The 24,844-nt window shown below is 34.6% G+C and overlaps 1 protein-coding gene across 1 annotated transcript in view; it reads left to right on the forward strand.

Moving 5' to 3' along the window:
• LOC107041372 overlaps positions 1-24,844 on the forward strand; it is a 189,280-nt gene that overhangs the window by 148,141 nt on the left and 16,295 nt on the right. The window contains exons 8-11 of the mRNA XM_015261895.2: positions 17,275-17,403; positions 18,248-18,372; positions 18,459-18,696; positions 20,873-21,010. Coding sequence (XP_015117381.1) covers positions 17,275-17,403; positions 18,248-18,372; positions 18,459-18,696; positions 20,873-21,010 — 630 coding nt within the window. The remainder of the gene's footprint in view (positions 1-17,274; positions 17,404-18,247; positions 18,373-18,458; positions 18,697-20,872; positions 21,011-24,844) is intronic.

The following is a 24,844-nucleotide window of genomic DNA, read 5'->3' on the forward strand; positions in this document are numbered from 1 at the left end:
GGGGGGGGGGGGCGAGGTTTCTGGATTTAATTTCCGGAATTCACACGGTTTTATGTTGCCATTTTATGTTTAGAAGGCCGGAGAGGAAAATTTTGAATGTGAATCATTTTGTTTGAGGGGCTGGTCGGGGGAGAGACGAGGCTTTTTGGTTTTGAATTTTTTAGTTCTTTCTATAATTCATTCAAGATATTATGCCATGTATATATTTATTTTTATTTTTTAAAGTGCTTAAATCTACAGGATTTATTTTTACTATCAGTAATGTTCTAGTAACTTAATCTAAATATTTACACTTCTTACAATCTTTGATTTTAGATATTTAATCTACTACTCATGATAAGTTTGTGTAGTATTTTAAGAATTTTTGGATCTGTTGTTTTTAATAAGGGGGTGATTGAGTTCATAAGAGGAACTTTAAATTGTGCCATGTATACTTTGTAAGCCAATTTTATAAAAAAATCTTAAGAATCTGAAAAAAATTACAAATTCAACTTTTTGGGAAAAATTTATTCATTGTTAGAAAAAAATTGAATTGTTTGGACAGTTGGCTGGTAAATTTTTAGAAGAGGGGCACTGAAGTCTTTATAAAAAGAAAAATATAAAATCTTTATGGAATAAAGGATATAAAATTTTTCCTTTTCACAATTATTTTGTCATGTGTACGTCAAATCGATTTTATTGAAAATCTTTGGAATCAAAGAAAAATTGCAAATCCGACTTTTTGAGAAAATTTATTCATTATTAGAAAAAAATTAAAATTTTTGGACAGTTGACTAGGAAATTTCAGGAGAGGGACACTGAATTCGATTTAGGGAAAACAAAATCAGGAAATTTTAATTTCTACTGAAAATTCACTGAAATTCTAAACTTTTGAGCACCAGAAGCACGAGATTTTCCAAACTCACTTGAATTTTCCATCAAACCACGAATATTTAGTCCCAATTTACGCGAAAAAATAATCCTGCCTGAATTCTCCTGATCTTTAACAATTTTCATAAAATGATTGAATTGAAATTTTCAGTTTCCATTGATTTTTCTATAAGATTCTGCATTTCCAACGACGAAATTTCGGTAACAAATTCTCCACACTATGTTGCCTACACTCTAGATCCCACAAAAAATGAATCACAGAATGAATGAATCGCATTCATTGGAAAATAAAAAAAATTTCCAAAACTTCAGCCAATTTTCATAATTTCCCCATAAAATAGTATATTTCAGTACATGTGGGGCAATATCGTCTTTAACGTGTGTGGAGTTTACAGCATGAGCCGAAGGCGAGTGATGTAACCACACACGTTAAAGACGAAATTTTCCAACAAGTACTGAACAAAATTTTATGTTACGAAGCCTGAAACCGGCTGAATTAGACACGAGACGCGAAGCGTCGAGTGTGTAATCCAGCCGGTTTCAGGCATGAGTGGCATAAAACATTTTTATAACCAACTTATTATTTCTCAAATCAAATTCTCAAAAGAATTCTTCAACTTTTCCACGACCTCCCCAATTCATTTTCCCTCCCAATTTTATTTGCAAAACCCCGTCGACTTCCGGAGCACAAAATAAATGTTCTGTTCCGACCCCATTTCAATATCAATAAAAATATCCTCCTCTCGTTGAACACTCATAAACGTTCTCATACTGCAATCATACATCACCCGCCAGGTAAAGTATCACTACTCCGGAGGATTCGTACAAGATCCTCGGAAGATGTTTTAGCTTCTCTCTCATTTCTACCCAACTCCCCAGGATTCCGGGGGGCACGGGAGGGGAGGAATGGCACATGTGTGTGTGCTGCGAGTAGTATTGATTCGCTTTTCCACATGGCAGAGAGATCTGCAACGAATGAGTCACCGACGAGACGTATCTATTTCATCAGGATATCGTTCTTATTTCATCCCAACCCCTTCATCTCATTTCCGATAGTATAAAAAGGCAGAACACAAAAAAAAATTACTTCCCACCAGTACAAACCGGTACTTGGGTGAAGTTCACTTTTGAAAAGTTCTAAAAATACTCGTCCCAAGTACATTTTGTGTCCTTGGGTGAAGTACCACGTCTGCTGATCGAGTAGAAATGGCACTGGGAAGAAATAGCTTCACTACTTTCTGCCAGTACTTTTAGTACTTTTCACAAGTACCAAAGGTACTAGTGAAGAGTAATTTTTCAACTTCTCTCAAGTACTTTTAGGACTTCATTTCAGTACTTCCAATTAATGATACTTGCATCAAGTTGTTTTGTGACTTCGAGGAAGTACAAAAATGTGCCTTTTCCCCAAAAGCCCAGGTACTGGGTACAAGTACTATTTCTTCTGATCAAAAGTAATTTTTTTTTTATATACAGTCCCCCTTCACCCGACTGATTCCCGAATCTGCAATTTATCCAGCCAGAATGACACAATTTCTTGTGAATAATTGTCCCCTCCCTCCCATTTGGCCTATTCTGTATTTTATTTGAAGTTAATTATCCCTTTTTGTTCATTTCCGCGGTGAATGCACACTCTGCGTTACCTCCCTTCAGCCGTAAAAATTAATTAACGCTGCCATGGCAACCGATGCACCGTATGAAAAAGACTATCTTCCACGATGAAAAGTGGAGGCTGATTTAAGTCTTCCGATAAGAGTTAATGCGTCTTGCTGGAGCTTTAATTTATTTGTCTCGAGATAAAGAAGAATTCTGGGTACGTTAGATGATTATACTATTCAGTAGCGGGGGAGAACAAATACAAAACGGACTTGAATTGTCTCATTTAAATGCTCCAAGCTATATAAGAATGAAACTCTTCTCTTACTTTTGCGATCTGAGGGATGAACAATGGAGATTCAATTACTTTGCTGAAGATTTTTAGCTGCAATTTCCGGTACACTCCTCGGAAATTTTTGGCGAGTGAGGGCTCCACAGGAGACATTCACTACTGGATGAAAATATTGATAGAAATCGGGAAAATTCAGATCAATATATCGTGGAATTTTTTTTATCAATTTGATTATTCGGCCCACTGAATATTCACGGCGAATTCTTGAATCAACACGGGTTTTTTCCGGTTGATCCCGGTTATTCATGTTTTAGTTGTATATTCGCAGAGTCCAATATGAGGAGAGAAATTATCCTCTCCTGCTGTTATAACATTGAAAATTAAACTGCACTTTCAGTCAATTTCAAAATTTTCTATTTTTTGCCCTCGTAAATGAAATTTAACATCAAAAATTATTTTTTTGACATTTTTGTTGATCCACAAATGAATAATAAAAGTGAACTAATAATGAAAAAATCAAACTGAATTCAATTTTTAATTTTTATACTTCATCCCTCCCAAAATGAAAAAAAAATTTCACCTAGAAAATGATTGTTTTTTCAATTTTTGAAATTCTCGTTCATTAACCATATTTTTATAGAGGATTAGAATTTTCACGGGAACTTGGACTCTTATTATAAAATAAGAAGTTGAAGATTAAATTAGAACTCAGTGCGTGGTCAAATGAATAATAAACGTGAATTAGACATTGAATTTCCATGCTCTAAATCAAATTGAATGCTCAACTTAATTCATTCCTCCGAAGATAAAAAAAATCCACATCAAATAATTATTCACTTCAATACTCCCAAGAAGTACAAATACTTAACTACTCAAATCATTTAACCGCTCCCCATTAAATAAAAACGAAAAACCCTTTTCTTCTCTCAAACTTCAAAGAATGAACAATTGAGAATTACGGACGGTATACTTCAAGCTCTGAATGCCACGGTTAAGATTAATCCCAGCACAAGTAAAACGTGATGGCTCGAATTCTCGCGACAAACTTAATTACACCCTGAAAATACAATTTAAATTTTTTGAAATTCTCAAAATAATAAAATGCTTAAATAAATCCACTCTTCCCAAGATGAAAAAAAATCCATCTACATCAATCAATTCCATCTTCATCACAACTCCCGAGAAGTACAAATACTCAACTACTCAAATCCTCAACCGCTCCCCATTAAATAAGAACGAAAAGCCCTTTTCTCCTCTCAATATTCAGAGGATCAACAATGGAGAATTACGGACGGTTATACTTCAAGCTCTGAATGCCACGGTTAAGACTGATCCCCGGCACAAGGAAGACGTGATGGCTCACGTCTTAAAAATTGAAGCTCAAAGGTATTGCTCAAATGAATAATAAAAGTGACGGTTCCCAGCACAAGACAAACGTGATAGCTCAAATGTTCGCGAACGCCTCAATTACACCCAGGAAATGCAATATTTTAATTTCTGAAATTCTCAAAAAAAAGTTTAAATTAATCCACCCTGTCCAAGATAAAAAAAAATCCATCTACATCAAATAATTATTCACTTCAATACTCCCAAGAAGTACAAATACTTAACTACTCAAATCATTTAACCGCTCCCCATTAAATAAAAACGAAAAACCCTTTTCTTCTCTCAAACTTCAAAGATGAACAATTGAGAATTACGGACGGTATACTTCAAGCTCTGAATGCCACGGTTAAGATTAATCCCAGCACAAGCAAAACGTGATGGCTCGAATCCTCGCAAAAGACTCAATTACACCCTGAAAATACAATTTAAATTTTTTGAAATTCTCAAAATAATAAAATGCTTTAATAAATCCACTCTTCCCCAGATGAAAAAAAATCCATCTACATCAATCAATTCCATCTTCATCACAACTCCCGAGAAGTACAAATACTTAACTACTCAAATCCTCAACCGCTCCCCATTAAATAAGAACGAAAAGCCCTTTTCTCTTCTCAAAATTCAGAGGATCAACAATGGAGAATTACGGACGGTTATACTTCAAGCTCTGAATGCCACGGTTAAGACTGATCCCCGGCACAAGGAAGACGTGATGGCTTACGTCTTTGTCATACCACGCTCGTAATTAACTAATAACTCGATGCTATTATGCGTTGAGAATGAAGAGAGACTCCGAGATAAATGGCATATTCCAATAGAACAGAGGGGAATCAACGAAATCCCGGGGTCTTGGTACTGAGTTGACTCTGATTAATGGATGGCCATCATAACGTGAATTTCTCCTCCAACGAGACACATTAAGGCCGCCTTATATCGAATTTACATTCCCGGGATTATTCAATCCGAAGCCTAATTATTCTAATTATTATTTGAGGTGGATTTGAAATTCCGGTGGGGAGATACGATCATTTTTTTTCTCTCCACGTCTTCTCTCATTCAGAAATTAGTCGTTTCGATCGTCAAACGAGGAAAGGGGTCTACGGAAATTTCCGGGAAAATGGAATAGACTGAAAAATACAGATGGGGAAAAAAGAGAAGACGAGAAGGCCCACGGGCTTTACGTAATAACCGAAAGTGGATTACGTCCTTCGTTCCGCACCGGAAAAAAATTTGTAATTTCGTTTTGCCCCCCCCCCTCTCGCTCTTCGCAGCGAGAGGTTTTGCTCAACTCTGTAGTCAGTTTCAACTCCCGCGACCACTCGATATTCGAAAATATCAAATTGTCCCCAAGGCTCCGCTCTCTTTGTTATTTTTTTTTATTCAGTTTCACGTCTTCTTCTTTTATTTTTATTTTTCACATTTTATTGAAGTTCGTCCTTTAACCAATGGCACCATTACCGTGGCTTATCGCCAATGCAGGGAGAAAAAAATACGAGCGGTAGCGTGTACTTCAAATGGCTTTGGGAGAATTCATTCGGGTTTTTTATAGGTTAGGTTAGGGGGCGGGGGGCAGAGGGCACCACTGGTGAATCCGCGTGGCGGGTCGACTGTACATAACCTCCATGCCTCTTCCCGACTTTTCTGAAGTTTTACGGCAGAAGTGGCCTCTCCACTTCGTCCTCTTTCTCTTTTGCTCAATGTGTACGTGGATGGTACGAATTCATGAAATTTCATGGGACACGTCTAAGGGAGAATAACCGGGGGAGGGAGAATCGGGTCAACATGCCTTCTTGTCAAATAAAACGAGAGTTTATCAGTGGGAATTAAAAATAAAAATGAGGGGCCGCGCAGGGGTCATTCAGATTCAGAACTCGAATTCCATCGATTTTTTTTTTTATTGATTATTTTTCCAACCCAAATATCGGGCAATATAATTGGCCCATTCGACATCACGTGGTACAAGCTACAGGGTTTTCAACTGATCATTTTTTGATAATTTTCTCTGGTAGTTGCTATATAAAAAACAAAACATCATGCAGTCGAATTAACCCCTCGTCAAACTGACAGATTGAATTCAATTGTGGTAATCCGAGGATTTTTATTCGAAATGAGTGTTAATTATACAATTTTCATTTCTCAATTGTGAATTTCATTGGACCATGGTCCAATTATATTGCCCGACATTTGGATTGGAAAAATAATCCCCCGAATACCACACGAGCTTCAAAATTAATCGGGCATTTTTCTCAAGGTTCCCTGCATACAAACGAAGTCGTCAAGTTTTTCAGGAAAGATCACTCGTGATTTTTTAACTTGAAAAACTTGACTCCTTCGTTTGTTTGCAACGAACCTATCGGAAAATACCCGATAATTTTGAAGCTCTTGTGGTATTACAAGGGAGTATTTTTCATTGCACTTTTATATTGAATAAAACTACACGATATGCTCGGGCATTTTTCAATGGAATCGGCCGGAAATCAATAGAACTCGAATTGAATTTTCGATTGAATTTGAAGCTTTTCTATTTGAATTTTCAATCCGGAAGTTTTAGTCTTCTTTTTTGGACGTGTTTGCTAGAGAGAAATGGAGAGAAAAAGGCGAGAGGTGATTTGGAATTTTATTTTCTTTATAGCAGTGCACCCCATATTTTTCAATTCTTGAAAATGTCACGAACTTTCTTGACAATTTTTTGCTGTAATTTTTGGTGCACTTTTTGGAAATCTTTATCTAGCGACAGTTTCACGGAAATTTTAAGGGATTTCGTAATTGAAAATTTGCAATTTGATGAGAAAATCAATAAAAACTGCAAATTTCAATTGAATTATTTTACGGTAATTGATATAAATCAGAAAAATGTAAGTTTTCGGCTTAAACTTTTCTATCCGGATATTTGACTCTTAATTTTCACAAAAATCTCGCCTTAAATCTGAAAAGACCTAAAATTAAAATTTTTTATAAAAAATTTCGTCATTAAAAATTTGTTCTGACGTAAAAATCATCGACAATTGCAAATTTCAATTCAATTCTTCCCCAAAAATTGATATAAATCACAAAAATGTGGTAAAAACTGTCAGTTTCTCATGAAGTGGTGGATAATTCAGATTGGCCCCGTAACTTTCCGACTTAAACTTTTCTATCCGGAAATTTCAGTTCTGATTTTTTTTGCCCACCCTGTTTTCCAGGGAGAAATGAGGAGAAAAAAAAACGTGAAAGGGGAGGAGTTAAGCCGAGGCCGAAGTTCACATCTCGTCGCGAATCTAGATGAGACTTCACGGTTCTGGCTTACTTGATGGCTTCTTACTTTGACCCTCGCCTCCAATTCCCGCTCCTCACAAGTACGACGGAAAATGTTGAGGTTAAAGTAGTATATAAGGAAGTAAACGACCACTGGTACAAGCGAGTGTGTACAAATGGTCTGTATACGAAAAGTAAAAACCTTATTCGAAGTTGAAACCCCACACCTACATTCACCGCTAAGTTTCTAATGAAATGTTGTGACAAGCGCATAATGGGCCCTGAAACTCTGCATAGTTATACGGGTAAAAGAGAGTGCGGGGTTGAAAGTTACCGCGACAGGCCATAAGAAAAGCCCACCAGCAACAAACGGCCTTTCCACCCAAAAACTTTTGTCGGGCCAACCATTGAATTTAATTATCAGAAGTCTGACTCACACTGGGCGATTCTACTGCCATGCGATACCACTGTTTTTCTGGGGGATCGCGATGTTTTGGAGTTTATGGAGGTTTCAGGTTATCATAGATGCATGGAGGGAAGGGATAATGGTCGGGGATATGCGGAAATATGAAAAGAATATTCGTAAACTTCTAGCAGACTGTTGGAAAAAAAATAACATTTCACCGAGAAAAAGAAAGTTTTGATTTTCGGGGATATGTCAACGTTTTCTAAGGATCTGTCGTCTGTTGTTGGTGATGCTGGACACAATAAAATTGATATTTTATGGACTGTTGAGGGGTAATTCTCAGAAGAGTGACGTTAAATGTATTTTAGACAAAAAAAAAACAAGAAAATTTAATTAATTTCAATTCAATTCTTTATTTCCTTCATGTTATAAAAGTTTTTCTTTGTTTTACATCTACACATCCCTCCCTCCTCCTTCACCATAGAACTGAATCTCCTCTCTTCTCTTTCTCAGCATAACAACAATAATTCAAAAGCGTCAAATAATTATAACAAAATTACCTTACGCGTCACCCTCAGGTAAACAATAACAGAAAGGTAAACAGATCTTGCCAGAGTCAACGCGGACATCTACACTGTTTTGAAACATTTTTAAGAACATTCGCAAATAATTTAAGACAATTTAAAGAAGAATATTCTGTGGAATTTCATGGGATTTCCCGAGAATTTTACAACTCACTTAAATTTTCAAGCGAAATATGAATATTAAGTACAAATTATGCTGAGTTATCAATTCATTAGGAATTCAACAATATATTCATTTGAATTTTCTTGATTTCTATGAAATTTAATTGAATAATTGAACTGAAATTTAAAGTTTTTACAATTTTTTTCGTAAACCTTTGGATTTTCAATAACGAAATTCTTTGATATTTCAGTGCAACTATGTTATGATCAAAATTTCGAAAAAGTAATAACAAAAAGAGACAACTATTTCGAATTGAGGGGCAAAAAATCATGGAATTTTAAACTTTACTGAACATTCAATGGAATTTCGAATTTTTAAATAGTAGGAAGATGAGAATTCCTCTACTTACTTAAATTTTCAATTAAAACTTCAATACTCCAGTACCAAAATACGTTGAATTCTCAATTCATTGGGATTTCAAGAATATATTCAGTTAAATTTTTCCGATTTTTATTAATTTTGATTGAATAAATTGACTGAAATTTATAGTTTCCATTAATTTTTTCATAAACCTTTGGATTTTCAATGTTGAAATTCTTTGAAATTTCAGTGGAACTCTGCTGTGATCAAAATTTCGAAAAAGTAATAACAAAAAGAGACAACTATTTCGATTTGAAAGGCAAAAAATCATAGAATTTCAATCTCTACTGAAAATTCTGTGAAATTCCGAATTTTTAAACAGTAAAAAAACGAGTATATTCAATCAAATCAAATATCAAATTATATCAAACTATGCTAAATGTTGTATTGATGATTGTAAATCCAAAAAAATGTTCACCTGAATTTTTCTGATTTCTAAGAATTTTTATTGAATAATAGGACTGAAATTTACAGTTGTCACAGATTTTTTCATAAACCTTTGATTTTTCAAAGACGATATTCCTTGAAATTTTAGTGGAACCACAATGTAATAAAAATTACCAAAAACAGTGCCAGAAATTTCATCCAAAAATTTTCAATTTTAAATGCAATTTCACCAAATTCTCATAAAAAAATAATGATTTGTGTATTAGTCACCTCAACTTCATAACCCCGAAATCTTCACCAAAATCATCACAAAATGGCACCTTTAATCCACACCGACAGTTCACCTTTAAACTCAACCCAGAGTAGCTTAAATTCAAGAACAAAAAGAGAGCAAAAAAGACGAAGCTATCCACAAGGAAAATGCTATTTTTCTTGTTCCACGATTGGTAATTGAATTGCGAGGAGGAAAATTATTCTCAGCCCCTGGTAAAAGTAACAGGAGTGAAATGAGAGCGAGTAAGACGACAGTTGAGATTGTCCGATGAGGCAAGCGGCCAGCTTGTTAACGCTCCTGTCGTCGCAGGTAATCAGACGAAAAACAATGGCGACAAGACAAGGTAAAATCAAGCGTGTAAACATCGAGACCGCCTTGGGCATTCGTTGAGTTCACTTGTGCGGGTGAAGAGGGGAGGGGGGAGTCTGAGTTTTTCCTCCCACAGGACACCAAATGAAATTTGTTAAGAAAAAAATCAAGCGCAGGACTGAGGTAAATGTCATCAGATGTCGTCAGCTATCACATTTTAATCAATTCGATAGTTCTAGGAATCGATTCAGAATGAAATATTAATATTATAATTTTTATTTTGCATTTATTTACTTATTTATTTATTCATTTATACAGATGCTCTATCCAAGTGTATGAACAATAAAAAATGTCAAGTATAAACATAAAACGTTTCAATGGGCAGTTGCAGAAAGATAAAAATATTGAAAAATATAAAAGAATCTGGACAAGTTTGATGTAGTTCGTGTTAAGGTTAACGGTATATAATAATAAACATAATACAATATTAATTGTTCCACTGCTAGAAATTTCTTAAAATTTCAGTCACAATGTCATTTGAATTTTCAATGTTGTGAGTTTGAATTAAATTTTAAATGAAAACATTTTCAAATTTCTCATTCATCTTGAAAATTCAAGAAAATTGGATTTTTTATGTTAAAAAATCATTGATTCTTCAATGAAAGCTTGAATTTCCAAAATCATCGTGAAAATTGAAAATCACATACAATTCAATTTTCAATAGATTGAAAATTCAGAGAAGTCATTGCCTGAATTTTCAAAATTTTCAAGGTTTTTCAGTGTCGTCTGGACCTGAAAATCAATAATTACTTGAATATTCAAGAAATTAACTGATTCGTCAATGAAGAATGCTACAGAAATTTCATGTAACTTTGTCGTTGTGAAAAAGTTCAAGCTTTTTCCAAGCTTTTTTAAAAAATAATATTGCTTTTTAATTATTAATTATTCTAGTTAATAAGGGAAATTATAGGCGGCAGTGAACAAAAAACTGGCCTCGAAAATAAATACAACTTCCATTAACGAGAAGAAATGTAGAATACAATTTCACGTGTGTACAATATATTTTAAATTAATTAGCTACAATTTCACGAAGACCTGAAATGCGGAGCAACAAAATAGGAAAACCGCAATAGCTCTGCCAGGGAGTTTCTGTCGTTAATGGAAATGCAGATATATACGTACCGATACGCCTGAATGTATATCTCACCCACCCATTTTGCTCTCTCTTTACACTCTTCCCTGCCCTTGTGTTGTGCCACTGTGTACGGCCGACAGCGACTCTGGCTGTACTACCCAAGTGAACGAAAATGAGAATGGACTGCCACGAAATAGTACCTCATTACGTGCGAAGCGGTTTCGAATAACAACGGAGTGTGAGAACTCGAGACTGCGAATGCTACGATGTTGAGGCACTGCATCCCTGAATTTTCAACGTTAATCATGTGATATTTTGGGGACGGGGGAGGGGGATTAATATATCTGTTTCTGGGTTTTGGTGTTGAGTGTTTCCTTTGACGAACGGAATTTCGTTTTTTTAATTCAGTGCGTTTCATGTTTTGTTCTGACATTTTTTTAAATTAATAATTTTGGTGTTGAAAAATTGTTGAGATCTCGAATTAATCATAATACACCCAGAAAAATTATCGATTTTAATTGAATACAATTACCTTAAAACAAGTGAATCCTCTATTGGAATCGAGTAAAGGATTTACTCGATTGAAATAAAATTCATTTAATTTAAATAGAACATTTTTTCTGCGTTTAAAATTTGAGAATATAATATTAAGTAAGTCTTGGTCAGAATTGAATAGTTCTTGTCAATTTTGGATTGCAAATGAGAGATTTCTTCATATTTAATTCTGAAAAATATAAAGAAGTATAAAAAATTAAAACAACTTGAAAATTAATATTAGAAAATCATTCATGTCACAAATTCATCATGAAGTAACGGTTTTTAATCAGATAAAGACTTTTCTCCAAGGAAAATACTTGAATTATATGCCCCAAATAATTTATTTGATGTTCATAAAATTTATTTATTCAAATAAACAATGCCCCCGCGTGTATTCGACCCAATTGAATTATTCTACCCATAAAAATAACTTCCAATAACAAAAAAATCCATGAAAAACATATATTTTCCCCCATGGCTCCCCCACCCCCCGAAAATGGAATTGAATATGAAAGATTATTTGATATTTAATTCGGAAAAATACGAAGAATGTGCAAAAATTTAAATAATTTGGAAGTAAATAATATCAATCATTCATGTCACAAATCAAAGAATCATTAAAAATCATAAAATTACGTTTTTTAATCACGTAAAAATATTTTTTCGATTCAAATATTTGGATTATATGCCCCAAATAATTTATTTGATGTTCATAAAATTTATTTATTCAAATAAACAATTTCCCCACGTGTATTTGACCCAATTGATTTATTCTACGCATAAAAATAACTTCAAATAATAACAAAATCCATGAAAAACATATATTCTCCCCCCTCAACTCTCTCCCCCCCGAAAAATCAACAATCTATTTTTCCACTCATGTGTAAACGAACAACGTGAAGCCCATCGCGCTGGAAATAACGTAAACGCCGAAACCGATCGGCAAATAATCGATGATATAATTATATCACCCCAATGATACTTTCATAATGCCATATGCCCCCGAATCGTGTAAAATTACGCACAACGATGGCTACATCCACCATAAGAGCGTGAGGACGTCAATTATTTAACCGATTTTGCGTCTCGTTGTGAACACACGCCCTGTCCATCTGTACACAGCGATCCTTGTCGATATTGGAGGGTTGCCAAAAGCCCGATGGTTAATGAGGACACGCCCGACAATATCTACTGAATCATCAGCAAACGTCGGGGAACGAGAGAAAATAAATAAATTCAACTCGAAAACTGGAAGAAACAAGCAACTTCTCGGCTGATCCTGATGGATCGAACTATCCCAGCCTCGGGGATAAGGGTTGACAGAGTGGTTAATCATTGCTGAAACTAGAGATAAATGAGCCCACATTATCTACGATACGGGGGATACGGATGATGCAATTAATGCCCTGAACCGATTGCTTCTCTCACGATTGACCATGCGCATTTTGCGTGTCAATTTCAGATGCAAATGGATGTTTCTTTTTCTTTACTGGATCAGGGCGCGAGCTTCCCGCGCGTATTGTTTTCCAGGGGTGCCAGAAGAGTGAAACCTTACCGATTCTTTCTTTCGTGAATTTTTATATCAATAATAATCCTTTAATAAAAAAAGCCAGTGTAACGTTTTTTGAAGCCAATCGATTCGGCGTATTGTATCATTAGATTTTTCGTAAATGATGATAGTATACATTGAAGATATTACAACAATACTTCATTATATTATATTCTATACACACAAAAAACCTTAACGTAAATTATGTTTAAGAAGTCGTCTTTTACGCTTGAAGTTGAAGCGTAAATTACGATTACATAAACGTAATTCGCGACGATTATAAGCGTAATTTTCGATTGCGAAATCGTAAATTACGCACATTATAAATCGTAATTTATGACAATTATAAACGTAAATTACATTTATGAAAACGTAATTTACGTTTATGAAAACGTAATTTACGCTTAGGTTTTTCTGTGTGTACCTTACTATATTGTAATCCATCATACATATTATATATTGTACATAGTATATATAATATAGTATAGTATTATCATAATCTCTTAAATGTATGTTATTATCACTTATAAAAAATCTAATGACACAATACGCCGAATAGATCGGCTACAAAAAAAGTCACACTGGATGTATTATATATAAAAAAAATAAAATACGTTCCTGAAACTTTTTCTTCGGAAACTTTGATATTAACTTCAGAAATTTAATATAAGATTATTCACTACAATTGAAATACATTAAGCCCCATGGCGTAGGGCATAACCGCGCGGAGCGCGCGGACTAATTTAGTGCAAGAAAAATGAATGGTTTTAACAAAGTTTTTCGCAATGAGAATTTAATTGTTGAATAATTTATTCGGAATCGTCAGGACGCTCTTCAACTTCTTCGTTTCTCTTTTCCTTTTAGCGATTAAAATTACACTATAAAACATATGTATAGTATATACACTATATATTATATAATATATACATATATACTATTGTATATAAATTTTTTTACAAAACTATATATTTTTTATTACAGTAAAAAATGAATTTCTCTTTGTTTACAATTATTACTGTAAACAAAAGATTACATTACTTGATAAGTGGAATAGAGACTTCAAAAATCGTTACACCGGATTTTTTTTAAAGTGGATACTTCAATTCCGGGGCGGAGCGGTAAAATGGTTCAAGTCGATTGAGCCCGTAACTGAGTTTTCGAGGAATATCTCCGAATCTAAGCGAGATAACGAATTTTTCGTAATAACCTTTTTTGTAGAGCAACTTTGGAGCTACAAAAAAGATAATGATGAAAATTTTGCTGTCTCCCTTAGATTTAGAGATATTCATTGAAAACTGGTCAATAAAATCGAACACATTTTAATCATTTTGACCATTTCAACTTCAAAAATGAATCTATGACTCGCGAGATGTTTCAGTGTTGTTTTATTATAGAATACGATATTCCCGGTGTAGTTAATTAGGATATGACCTTCATGTATCATTCAAATCGCGAGACGATGACGTAATGTGACAGATGAAGCAGTTAATGCCCTCAGCCGACTACTTCTGTCACGATTGACCGTGCGCATTGTACTTGTCAATTTCAGATGCAAATGGATTTTCCTTTTCCTTTATACTGCGATTTTCAAGCGGAGAACCACAAAGGTTGGGGGAATCCGATTTACCATTCCGGTATTTTCAAGCAGTCGGGCGTGAAATGGGGGAGAAACTGTTTCCACGGTCAATCTACGGGGTTTTTCTCCACCGTCCACTTGAGATTTCTTAGAACTGCTGAGATGTTTGCGGAAAGTATGCATTGTACAGGGTCCTTCGGATGGATCCGAGACTGGAGGAGAAATGGATCTAATGGTCGTCATATACATGTCCTTTAGTTTTTCTATTTTTGCCTCCGAATGGAAGCTCTGTATTCGTCAAATCCGAAATTTCCTATTTTTTGTGTCCGAATGAATAACTTTGCCCTCAGGAGTTCGAATTCGCTAATTTAGGAATTCCATTCGGAAGAGAACTGCAAATTTATTAGCAAAAATCCACTTTTAAGAAATCCACACGGAGAGAAATATTCAATAAAAATTGCGTATCTTTTCCGTAATTCCTCAGCGAAATGTGGTTGTAGGAAATTTTACGGAACTGTCACGTAATTTTTATCTAAAATCACAGAATTTTTCCACGGCGTTCCGAAATTTTTACTGAACATTTCTCTCCGTGCAGTGTAACGATTTTTGAATATTCCGCTTATCAAGTAATGTAATATGATGTCTACATATACATTTTTTTGTGTCCGGTAATCTTTTATTTACAGTAATTGTAAAAAAACGAGAAAATTCATTTCCTACTATAATAAAAAAAATACATATATTATATAATATAATATGATATATACTATCATGTAATATATGCAACATATATGTAATATACATACTATAAATAGTATACAATACGTACTATGTATACTATACATATATGTTTTATACTGTTATTTTTTTAACAATAAAAAAATCTAATATAGTTCTGTGCTGTAAAAAAATGCAGATATAAAATGGTATATATGTATATAGAATATAATACATCCCTAAAAATAAAAAGAACCGCAAAAAGCAAAAGAAAAATGAAGAAGAAGATGAAGAGAATTATGACGATTCCACATAAATTATTCAACAATTAAATTCTCCTTGTGAAAAACTTCGTTAAAACCATTCATTTTTCCTGCATTATTATTGAGATGAAAATTAGCGAAGCGGTAAGGTTTTGCTATTCTGGCACCCATGGAAAACAATACGCGCCCTGTTCTAGTATACTATAATATTTACTATAATATTTAAAAAATGTACTATAACATTTACTATAATATTTTTTGACTATTTTGCGATGAAAGCAACTTTCCACGTGTTTTATTCTACTTATTTTCAACGGAAAATAACGGTATGGGCAGTTGAATTCTTCGCCAACAATTTTTCAAAGACTTTTCAAGAATTATCGTCGTTATTATCATTTTAATTGGAGGAAGGGCACTTGGAGTTTTTTTTTATTTTTATGAAACACGACTATCGTTGTGAAAACTCATATCTTCAAGACGTTTTAAGTGGAAACATTAAGGATATCCAAGTATCTTTTACAGTTTGGTGCGGACACTATAGATTCAACCATTTTTAACCATCAAATTTGTCAAGTAAATTGCGTGGGGAAAAATGTAAAAAAATCATGAATGTCCTGCCTATTTCAAATTACATTTTGGACAGAATTATTATTTCTTTAAACATTCCTTCAAGGTACAAATTATGACAAATTAAAGTTTTTACTGTAATTACTCTCCCCATGCAATGGGGCATTGTATCCTGATTCATTAATAAATAATAATAACAAATAATGATAATAAAAATTCGTTGTTTATTAATAAATAATTGAAATTGTTGAAACGATCGACTTTTGGGGAAGTTCTGAATATGAAAAAATTTATTACGATTTCGAACAGAAGATTTTTGTCGTGGGAAATTGATTGTTTATAATTTATTTATCGAAAATACTCGTAATTTCAAAAATTGCACTTTTCAGATTATTTCATCGATCTACTTGCAAAAATAAACTTTCCAATATGTTTTTTTATTCTTAAAATGTTTTCTAACGATTCAATATCGAAATTAAAATTCAGCCCTGCAAAGTTTACATAATAAAATCATTGTAAAATGTCCAGAAACTTAGAGTGAAATGGACGATGAAGGTGGGAGATGTCAAATGAATGCAAGTATAGTACACACTAAAAATTGCCTAAATCTAAAAACACAAACGTCTTAAACAGGAAGACAAAAATGTCTTAATTTCAACACTAGTGTATCTAGTGCAGTTCTCCAATTTTTTTGGTACTGAATCAACGAAATTTCATATAAAAGAGAGAAATAAACGTGGAGGAGAGATGGCACTGCATTGCCGCTGCGAAATGGAAGGACCAAATGTATTTAATAATACGAATGTGTGAGTGTACATAAGCCAATTTGCAGTGCCAACAAAAATTTCAACTTGGCCCCATTCCACACGGCGCGTTCCAGCTAATTATCCCGTATTTTATCAGTCTGTTTCACATCATCAATTCGTAATTTTCGCTCGCCCTCTCGCCTTTCTTTTTATTTTCTTCGACCGAATGAACACCGCTAATGGGATTGACCATTAATGGGAAAATGGAATATTAACGATTTAATTAATTTACGATAGAATGATTTATTTGGTTTTTTTTGGCATTTCAGCCACTGCACCAGAGATTACATCGCTGTTTACGCCGGACCCACCATTTCGAGTACCATGCTGAAGATGCTGTGCAGCAATGAGAAAACTACTGTGATGCATACCGGACCGGAACTACTGGTGGAATTCAAGTTAGTGAATTATTATAATTTAAAAAGAAAAAAAGATTTTTTTTGCGCGTTGTTGCAAGTTTTTTGATTGTTTCACTGCAATTTTATGCAATCTCGTCAAAGGGAATTCACGGTTCGATAAATAAATTAATGGAAATTGTCAAATTCAGTTGAATTATTCCACGAAAATTTAAATAAATCAGAAAAATTCATTCATGTAGTCTTTAATGTCTAATTAATTGCAAATTTCACGTAATTTGGTACTGAATATTCGTAGTTTTCTGAAATATTCAAGTGAGTTGGGGAATCCCGCAGAATTTTTACTGAAACCTAAAATTTCATGATTATGTAAGTGAATTATTATAATTTAAAACGAAAAAAAGATTTTTTTTGCGCGATGTTGCAAGTTTTTTTATTGTTTCACTACAATTTTATGCAATCTCGTCAGAGGGAATTCACGCTTCGATAAATAAATTGATGGAAACTGTCAAATTCAGTTGAATTATTCCACGAAAATTTAAATAAATAAGAAAAATTCATTCATGTAGTCTTTAATGTCTAATTAATTGCTAATTTCACGTAATTTGGTACTGAATATTCGTAGTTTTCTGAAAAATTCAAGTGAGTTGGGCAATTCCGCAGAATTTTTACTGAAACCTAAAATTTTATGATTATGTAAGTGAATTATTATAATTTAAAAAGAAAAAAATATATTTTCACGATTCCCTCCCCCTCCCATCCTCAAATTGAATTCAATATCATTCTCCTAAAAATTACTACTCAACTCTCCATAAAAATAAAAATATCAATTATTCCTCACCAGTCCGCCGCATATTTTTCCAATGCTCAAACCCATAATTTTCAGATCTGGACCGGAAGTTCCGCCATTCAATTACAACGGGTTTCTAGCGCGAGTGAGTGTCACAGAATTGACAACAGCCGCCCCCACAACAACAACAACAACAACAACCGCCACAACCGAAAATTTGGGTGAGCAATAAAGCAAAAACAATGCATCGTCGATCAATCGGATTTTATTATTCCAAATTTAAATGTAAATGTTGTTTGTCCCGCAGTCGATGTTATCAGAGCCAGCAACCCGATGAGCAATAGCATCCGCTCGTCCGACCGTGATTCCAATGATTTACGAAAGGACCAGGGTACATTGACCTGCGACGTTGACATAGACGGTGACAAGTACAGAACAGGACACTACGATACACGCAAAAAAATTAAAACAACCGACTGTCACTTGATCCTACGTGGCAGACTCTCCGACACGATTCACGTGCTTCTGTCGAGCTACAATCTGAGGTTTGTATCAAAAGTAATATCTTCTCAAGCAAGTCTTGTTTGAACCGAAAAATCCAGAAGCGAAGCGATAAAACTGTTCAAATCGCCTCTGACTATTGCCCAGTTGTCAATGAATATCTCGAAATCTAGGGAAGATAGAAAAATTTTTGTCATGACCTTTCTTGTACAGCGAATTGGGGGCTATAAAAAAGGTCATTATAAAAATTTCGTTATCTCCTTTAGATTCGGAGCTATTTCTAGAAAACTGAAACTGGTTTACCGCTTCGCTAGCAAATCATAATTTAAGAATTTTCCAAAAGAAGAAAAACTATTTTAATATCTGACCATTTGGATACTTTCCTGGGGTGAACATTTTTCTGTCGAAAAAATAGATTCAGTTGCGTCAAAAATATTTTGTTACGCGAAATAAGGAACAATAGTGCTTCGCTTCGGCTATTCAATAATTACAGATGGGAAATTAATTTTTGAATGAAATAATAATGTAATAATAATAAAATAATAATTTTAAGCAATTTTTTCACTGGAAATTCACATTTTGATGAAAAAAATTATGGAAACTGTCAAATTGGATGATGATTTAAGACTTCGAAATTCAAACCAAACAATTTTTTTTTTCAAAAATTTCCAACGGAATATCGCAAGATTTTTTGCTCTAAGCAGGACTTTTTTGCAAACTTGCTCATTTTTCTCTCATTGCCATTGTACGTTCTCCCCCTGTATAAATCCCTTCCTCGTCCCTCGGATATAAAAATTGAGGTGAAAAAATTCTCGCAAGTCATTCCAACCGATCACGTACCTATGAAGAGGTATCCACAGTTGCCCTCGAGTAACTACACTTGCCCCTCTTATCTCGACTTATACGTGACACGTTTTCGTTACAACTCCCCAACCCGTTGGCCCTATTCTCTTGGGCTGTACACAAATGCAAATCGGAATAGTGTAACCTAGCGCCCAAATGGTTATATAGGCCACGCACAACAGTCACGTAGAAGAGTGACTCTGTCTCGTGCACGGAATTGCGGAAAAACATGGATTTCTTTACGTACAATTTTTCTTGGTCCAGATATATTTGAAGAATGGTGAGAATTCTTGGGAGGACGTGTCTTCAAAGTGCATCTTCACAAAATCATGGACAAAAGTTGAAGCTTTGTTCATTTTTTATGTACGGAAAATACATTTTATTCAAAGTTTTATGAGAATAAAAATGAGTGGAGAAAATGTCTGGCGAAAAATGAAGTGAATGATTCAATTTAAATGTTAATAATCAAAAAATTTATATAAATGAACAATTCTATTGTTGATCTCCGTATTCATAATGTTTTCGAAAATCAAAGGAAAACGCGAAAAATAAATTCTTAATTACAAATAATAATAAACATCTTAAATTCAATTGAAATGTAAATGAACAAGACAATAATTATATAAATAAATAATTCTGCAGTTCGTTTCTGCGTTAACAACTGTTCCGTCGGAAAAATTGCACTAACGAATGAATAATAATGAATAATAAATACAACAAATACTCCGTTCGTGCATAGAATTGCGAATAAATATTCTTTGCGTACAATTTTTCTTTGTCCAGATAAATTTCTCCCCGTACGAATCCATTCTCAAAGAGGACCCCACCAAAGCAACGAATAAAAGAACTCCCCCCGTGTTTACATTTACAAAGAGAAAAACATAAAAATTGACGACAATGAAAAAGTGTATTGGCATGAAGGGGATAGAAAAATGAACTTTATCGTGGCCAGCATAAATTCTGAATGGAATATTGTAAATCCGAGCTTCGGTGAACCGGGAAAGTAGTTCGAAGCAGAGAGAATACCCTGTAGACTGTGGATTGTGTACTCTCTTCTCCTTTATTCCTCCTTGTCTCTCTCGAGGGCCCCCAGCACAGGACCACCTTACGTCCCGGGAGATATGAACTTTTTTTCTGTACTCTTTTTTTCTCGAATCTCTGGAGATATGCAGAGCGAGGTGATATTACCCGGCTTAGGACATTTCACTGGAAATTTCCCATGCGCCTAGTACTCTGCATATAATTTTTTTTCACTCGCGTCTCCTCTCTCCTGAATTTCCCCAATCGTTCGGCATATCGAGCTCGCGCGGAGTTTTCAAATGATGAAATTTCAGGGTATATGTGTAAATACGGGGTTTTTTTTGTTTCATGCGGCAGTACATCAGCCTGCAAGTCGACGATTGAAGTTTGGGATGGGGTGGTGGAGCCTGGTATGAGTCAGGGGAGCGGAAAATCCCTCAAGAGAATATGCAGCCCCTCGCAGAAAGTATCACATGATCACGAGAACAACGAGAGGTGAGAGAAAAATATTTTATTAAAATATGAAGTCACGGGGGAGGCGGATATCCTAGCCGCTAGACCATACCGGAATACACGCATGGAAAAATTTCATTGAGAAACGAAGTGAAGGCGGTGGGAAATTCTACTGGATGTCTATTCAACTTCTGTTTGAAATTTTATCAGGTTTTGGCTGATTTTATTCGAAAATTCCTCAGGTTTACCATTTTTTTAAATAGAAACTTTCATCGAATATATATAGACTTCTTTTCACTTCATTTTTCTTTCTTTTCTTTATTTATTTATTTATGTAAAAAATCAAACAAAGAAATTGGAAAATTTGAGCCGAATATTTTCCTTTAAACATTTCTATTTAAAATAAAATTCAACTGAAATCCAATAGAATTTTCTTTTGAATTCACTAATTTTTTTACGAAATTTTATGAGATATTATATTCGGATAAATACACATTTCATTACACATGAAATCCTCCCCCACCCTTTTAATCCAAAATGCCAAGACAATTTCATATTTCACGAAGACATCTATCACCGTTTAATCCCCCGAAAGACGAAGTATCAAACAATTACAAAAGTCGTACTGCGATCCTCGGGATAGTCAGGTAATTCCACCCTTGACACTTTGAATGAAGGCCCAACTCCCACCCCTCCTTTGTTCCTACTCCATTTCTGTGGAGCCATTCTTCACTGCCGAGTGACGGTGAAACGCGCTGGACCTCGGTTGCAACCCCGGGGTCAGCTCTGTCTCAACATTCGCTTGTACATGTTTGTTTGGAGCTCATCCCCCCACACACAGTATTACAGTTCACTTGTATTACTCGACCACATTTCATCCACTTGACACAAGTCATGATCCAGGCTTCTAGAGAAAATCAAGAGGTCAATGACGTTTTTATTCCTCTTTTAAGAATTAATCCTATTCCTTTTTTTTTCATTCTTTTCTGATGCATTTGGGTAAATTCTATAAAATGTATCTTGAAAAATTCACAAATTAGTTTTGAGATGAATAAAATTGCAATCAGGAGCTTTATTCCTTTTTCAACAATTAATCAGATCTAATTTTTCTTCTTTTTCTGTTTCTATAGATGTCATGAAATAAATTTTTAAAAATTCACGAAGTCACTTCTACATAAATAAAATTAGATTCAAGAGCAGTTGAAACAAAAAATAAAAAACAATTAAAGTCGTCAGTATCAATTCAGCCCTGTTAACTAGTCTTCCTCGCAATCATTGTCACAATGACCCCATCAATCTAATTCTTCTAATTGGGAATAGCGTCGAAACACCTTCCGTTCACGTGAAAAACTGGTGACACTCACTCGACTCCACATAACTGACACTCAACCTTTTTCCGTCTCCTATTCTGTATTTTTATTATGTATTATATGTCATGTGAACTGTAGTTCAATTATATTAATCGACCAAGTCTCATCCACTTGACACAAGTCATGATCCAGGTTTCTGAATAAAATCAGCGGGTCAAAGACTTTTTTATTCTTTTTTAAGAATTAATCCTATTCATTTTTTTTTCATTCTTTTCTGATGCATTTGGGTGAATTCTATAAAATGCATTTTAAAAAATTCACAAATTTGTTTCTAAATAGATTCACAAACGAAATAAATAAATAAATAAATAAATAGATTCATAGATTTCATAAAATGAATTTTTAAAAATTCACGAATTCATCTCTGAATAAATAACATTGCATTCAAGAGCAGCTGAAAAAAAAAACAAAAAAAAATTAGAGTCGTCAGTATCAATTCAGCCCTGTCGACTAGTCTTCCTCGCAATGATCATCACAATGACCCCATCAATCTAATTCCTCCAATTGGGAATAGCGTCGAAACACCTTCCATTCACGTGAAAAACTGGTGACACTCACTTGACTCCACATAACTGACACTCGGCCTTTTTCCGTCCCCTATTGTGGATTTTTATTTTCACACCACTACTCACCACTCTCAATATTGCTGTTTTTTATCCCCCCCCCCCCCACTCAGTGTTCGTGAAACAAATGAAATTCCTGGGATTTTATCGAACTGCCAGCGTAACCTTTTGACGAGTTTTTGGCTTTCACCCACAAAGCCTTCATCCACTTGATTTCAATTTAATCAAACTGTCGAAATGTCCGGGATTTTGTTTTTCCTGAATGACAATGACTTTGATTAAAAGTATTCACACAATTGTATGTAATAACCCTTGGCATAACATTTCCCCAAAAAAGCTGAGATTTTTTTTTGTCGAGGGAAAACAATAGTAGAAGTGGAAACAAACAAGCCCAATGCAATACTCCATTGCTCTGTGTATCTTCTCACATTGTACGTGGTTTACGTGTTCCGTGGAAAACCGTACAGAGATGGAATGTCCAGTGGTCGGCTTGCGGCAAGCCCAGAAAACCGAGCGACTAAACCACGGATCACCCTACGGAAAGATTTCCCAGAAGAGATTCGTGAAATGGACGGAGCGATTTCCCGTTCCGACACTGACTTCATCCCCCTCCCCTCGGCCACTGTATCTTTTTTATTCGAGCATTGAGTATTGACGGTTCACCGAATGGTTGTCGCAGCTGAAATATCGCTGGGTAAACCGATTCCGCGATGGTCTGATCTCAGACGGATTATATGAGGGGTAAAATATGAATATAGAGCAAGTGGTTTTGGAATTTCCAGCAAAGTATCGACTGTGTTGGGCATAATAACGAGGTAATTAGAAGATTATGGGCGTTTTATTGGCTGGAATTAATACGATGATGATGATGAAAATTATGTAGGGAATGCTCGTTAATTAGAGATGTTGCGCTATATTTTTTGTGAAATTTCATTGATCTTAATATCGAAGGTATTTTAGAAAATGTAATGAACGAATTTATTTACTGTGGAATTTTGTAGACAATCATTGGTATATCCTGTGCACAGCACGAAAAAGTTGAATTATTTTGGTTATGATGAAATAGTTGCTGATTAATAAATGGGGATTCAATGTTATGCCAATATCCCATCAATGTTGTCTCATACCTTTTGAGCTTCTGTTTCTGAGAATTCTGCTTCTGAGAATTTGTTGAATAGAGAAATGGAATTTTACAATGTCTCGTGGCTGTTGAGCCCTCTCATTACGTAAAATAATAGTCAGCAGATGTCACAACGATTTTGGGAATGTAAATATAAAGTTAACTGTAATTCTATTAATGTACAATATCATTCTATTTATTTTTTACTTCCCGTATTACGAAATTGTGCCAATTATTTTCGACAATTTAAGATCAAATTTAATTTCCGTCAATCTACCGATGTAGATCTTTTTATTTTCGCCATCAATACTACTTCCATCGTCTCAGGATTACAGCAGAAATAATAATTAACAAGCGCAACGAAAATGAACCCATCCAACTAAATTTATTAATTCAAATAAAACATTTCTCTGGCTTTTGACCTTTATCAAAATGCAGAATTCAATAAAAATTGAGTAATGAAAAAAAATCAACATTGAACCTTCCGAATATCCAAAATATCTAAAATTTCATTAAAAGTTGACAATGGAAATCCACCAAACCTCAACATGTCTGAGAATAAAAATCTTCCCTCACATCGCATCGCCCTCCCCAGTCATGTGAACCTTTGAACCAGCGAAAAAAAACCTGAATGAGAGTAGAAAGCAGCATAAACATGATCCATTTTCATTAACCATCACTGGTATTCCCTCTATGGCATGAAAAATCCTCAAACATAATTTCTTCGGGACATGAAGAAAGATTGGATGAAATTGCGAGAAGGAATGGGGGCGAGTTTACATCGAATATTACAGTATTAGAGTCGACTCCGGAAAACAGGGGG

This window comes from Diachasma alloeum, unplaced genomic scaffold (genome assembly GCF_001412515.2).
Source record: "Diachasma alloeum isolate Michigan unplaced genomic scaffold, Dall2.0 Dall_scaffold_00364, whole genome shotgun sequence".
Taxonomy (NCBI): Eukaryota; Metazoa; Arthropoda; class Insecta; order Hymenoptera; family Braconidae; genus Diachasma; species Diachasma alloeum.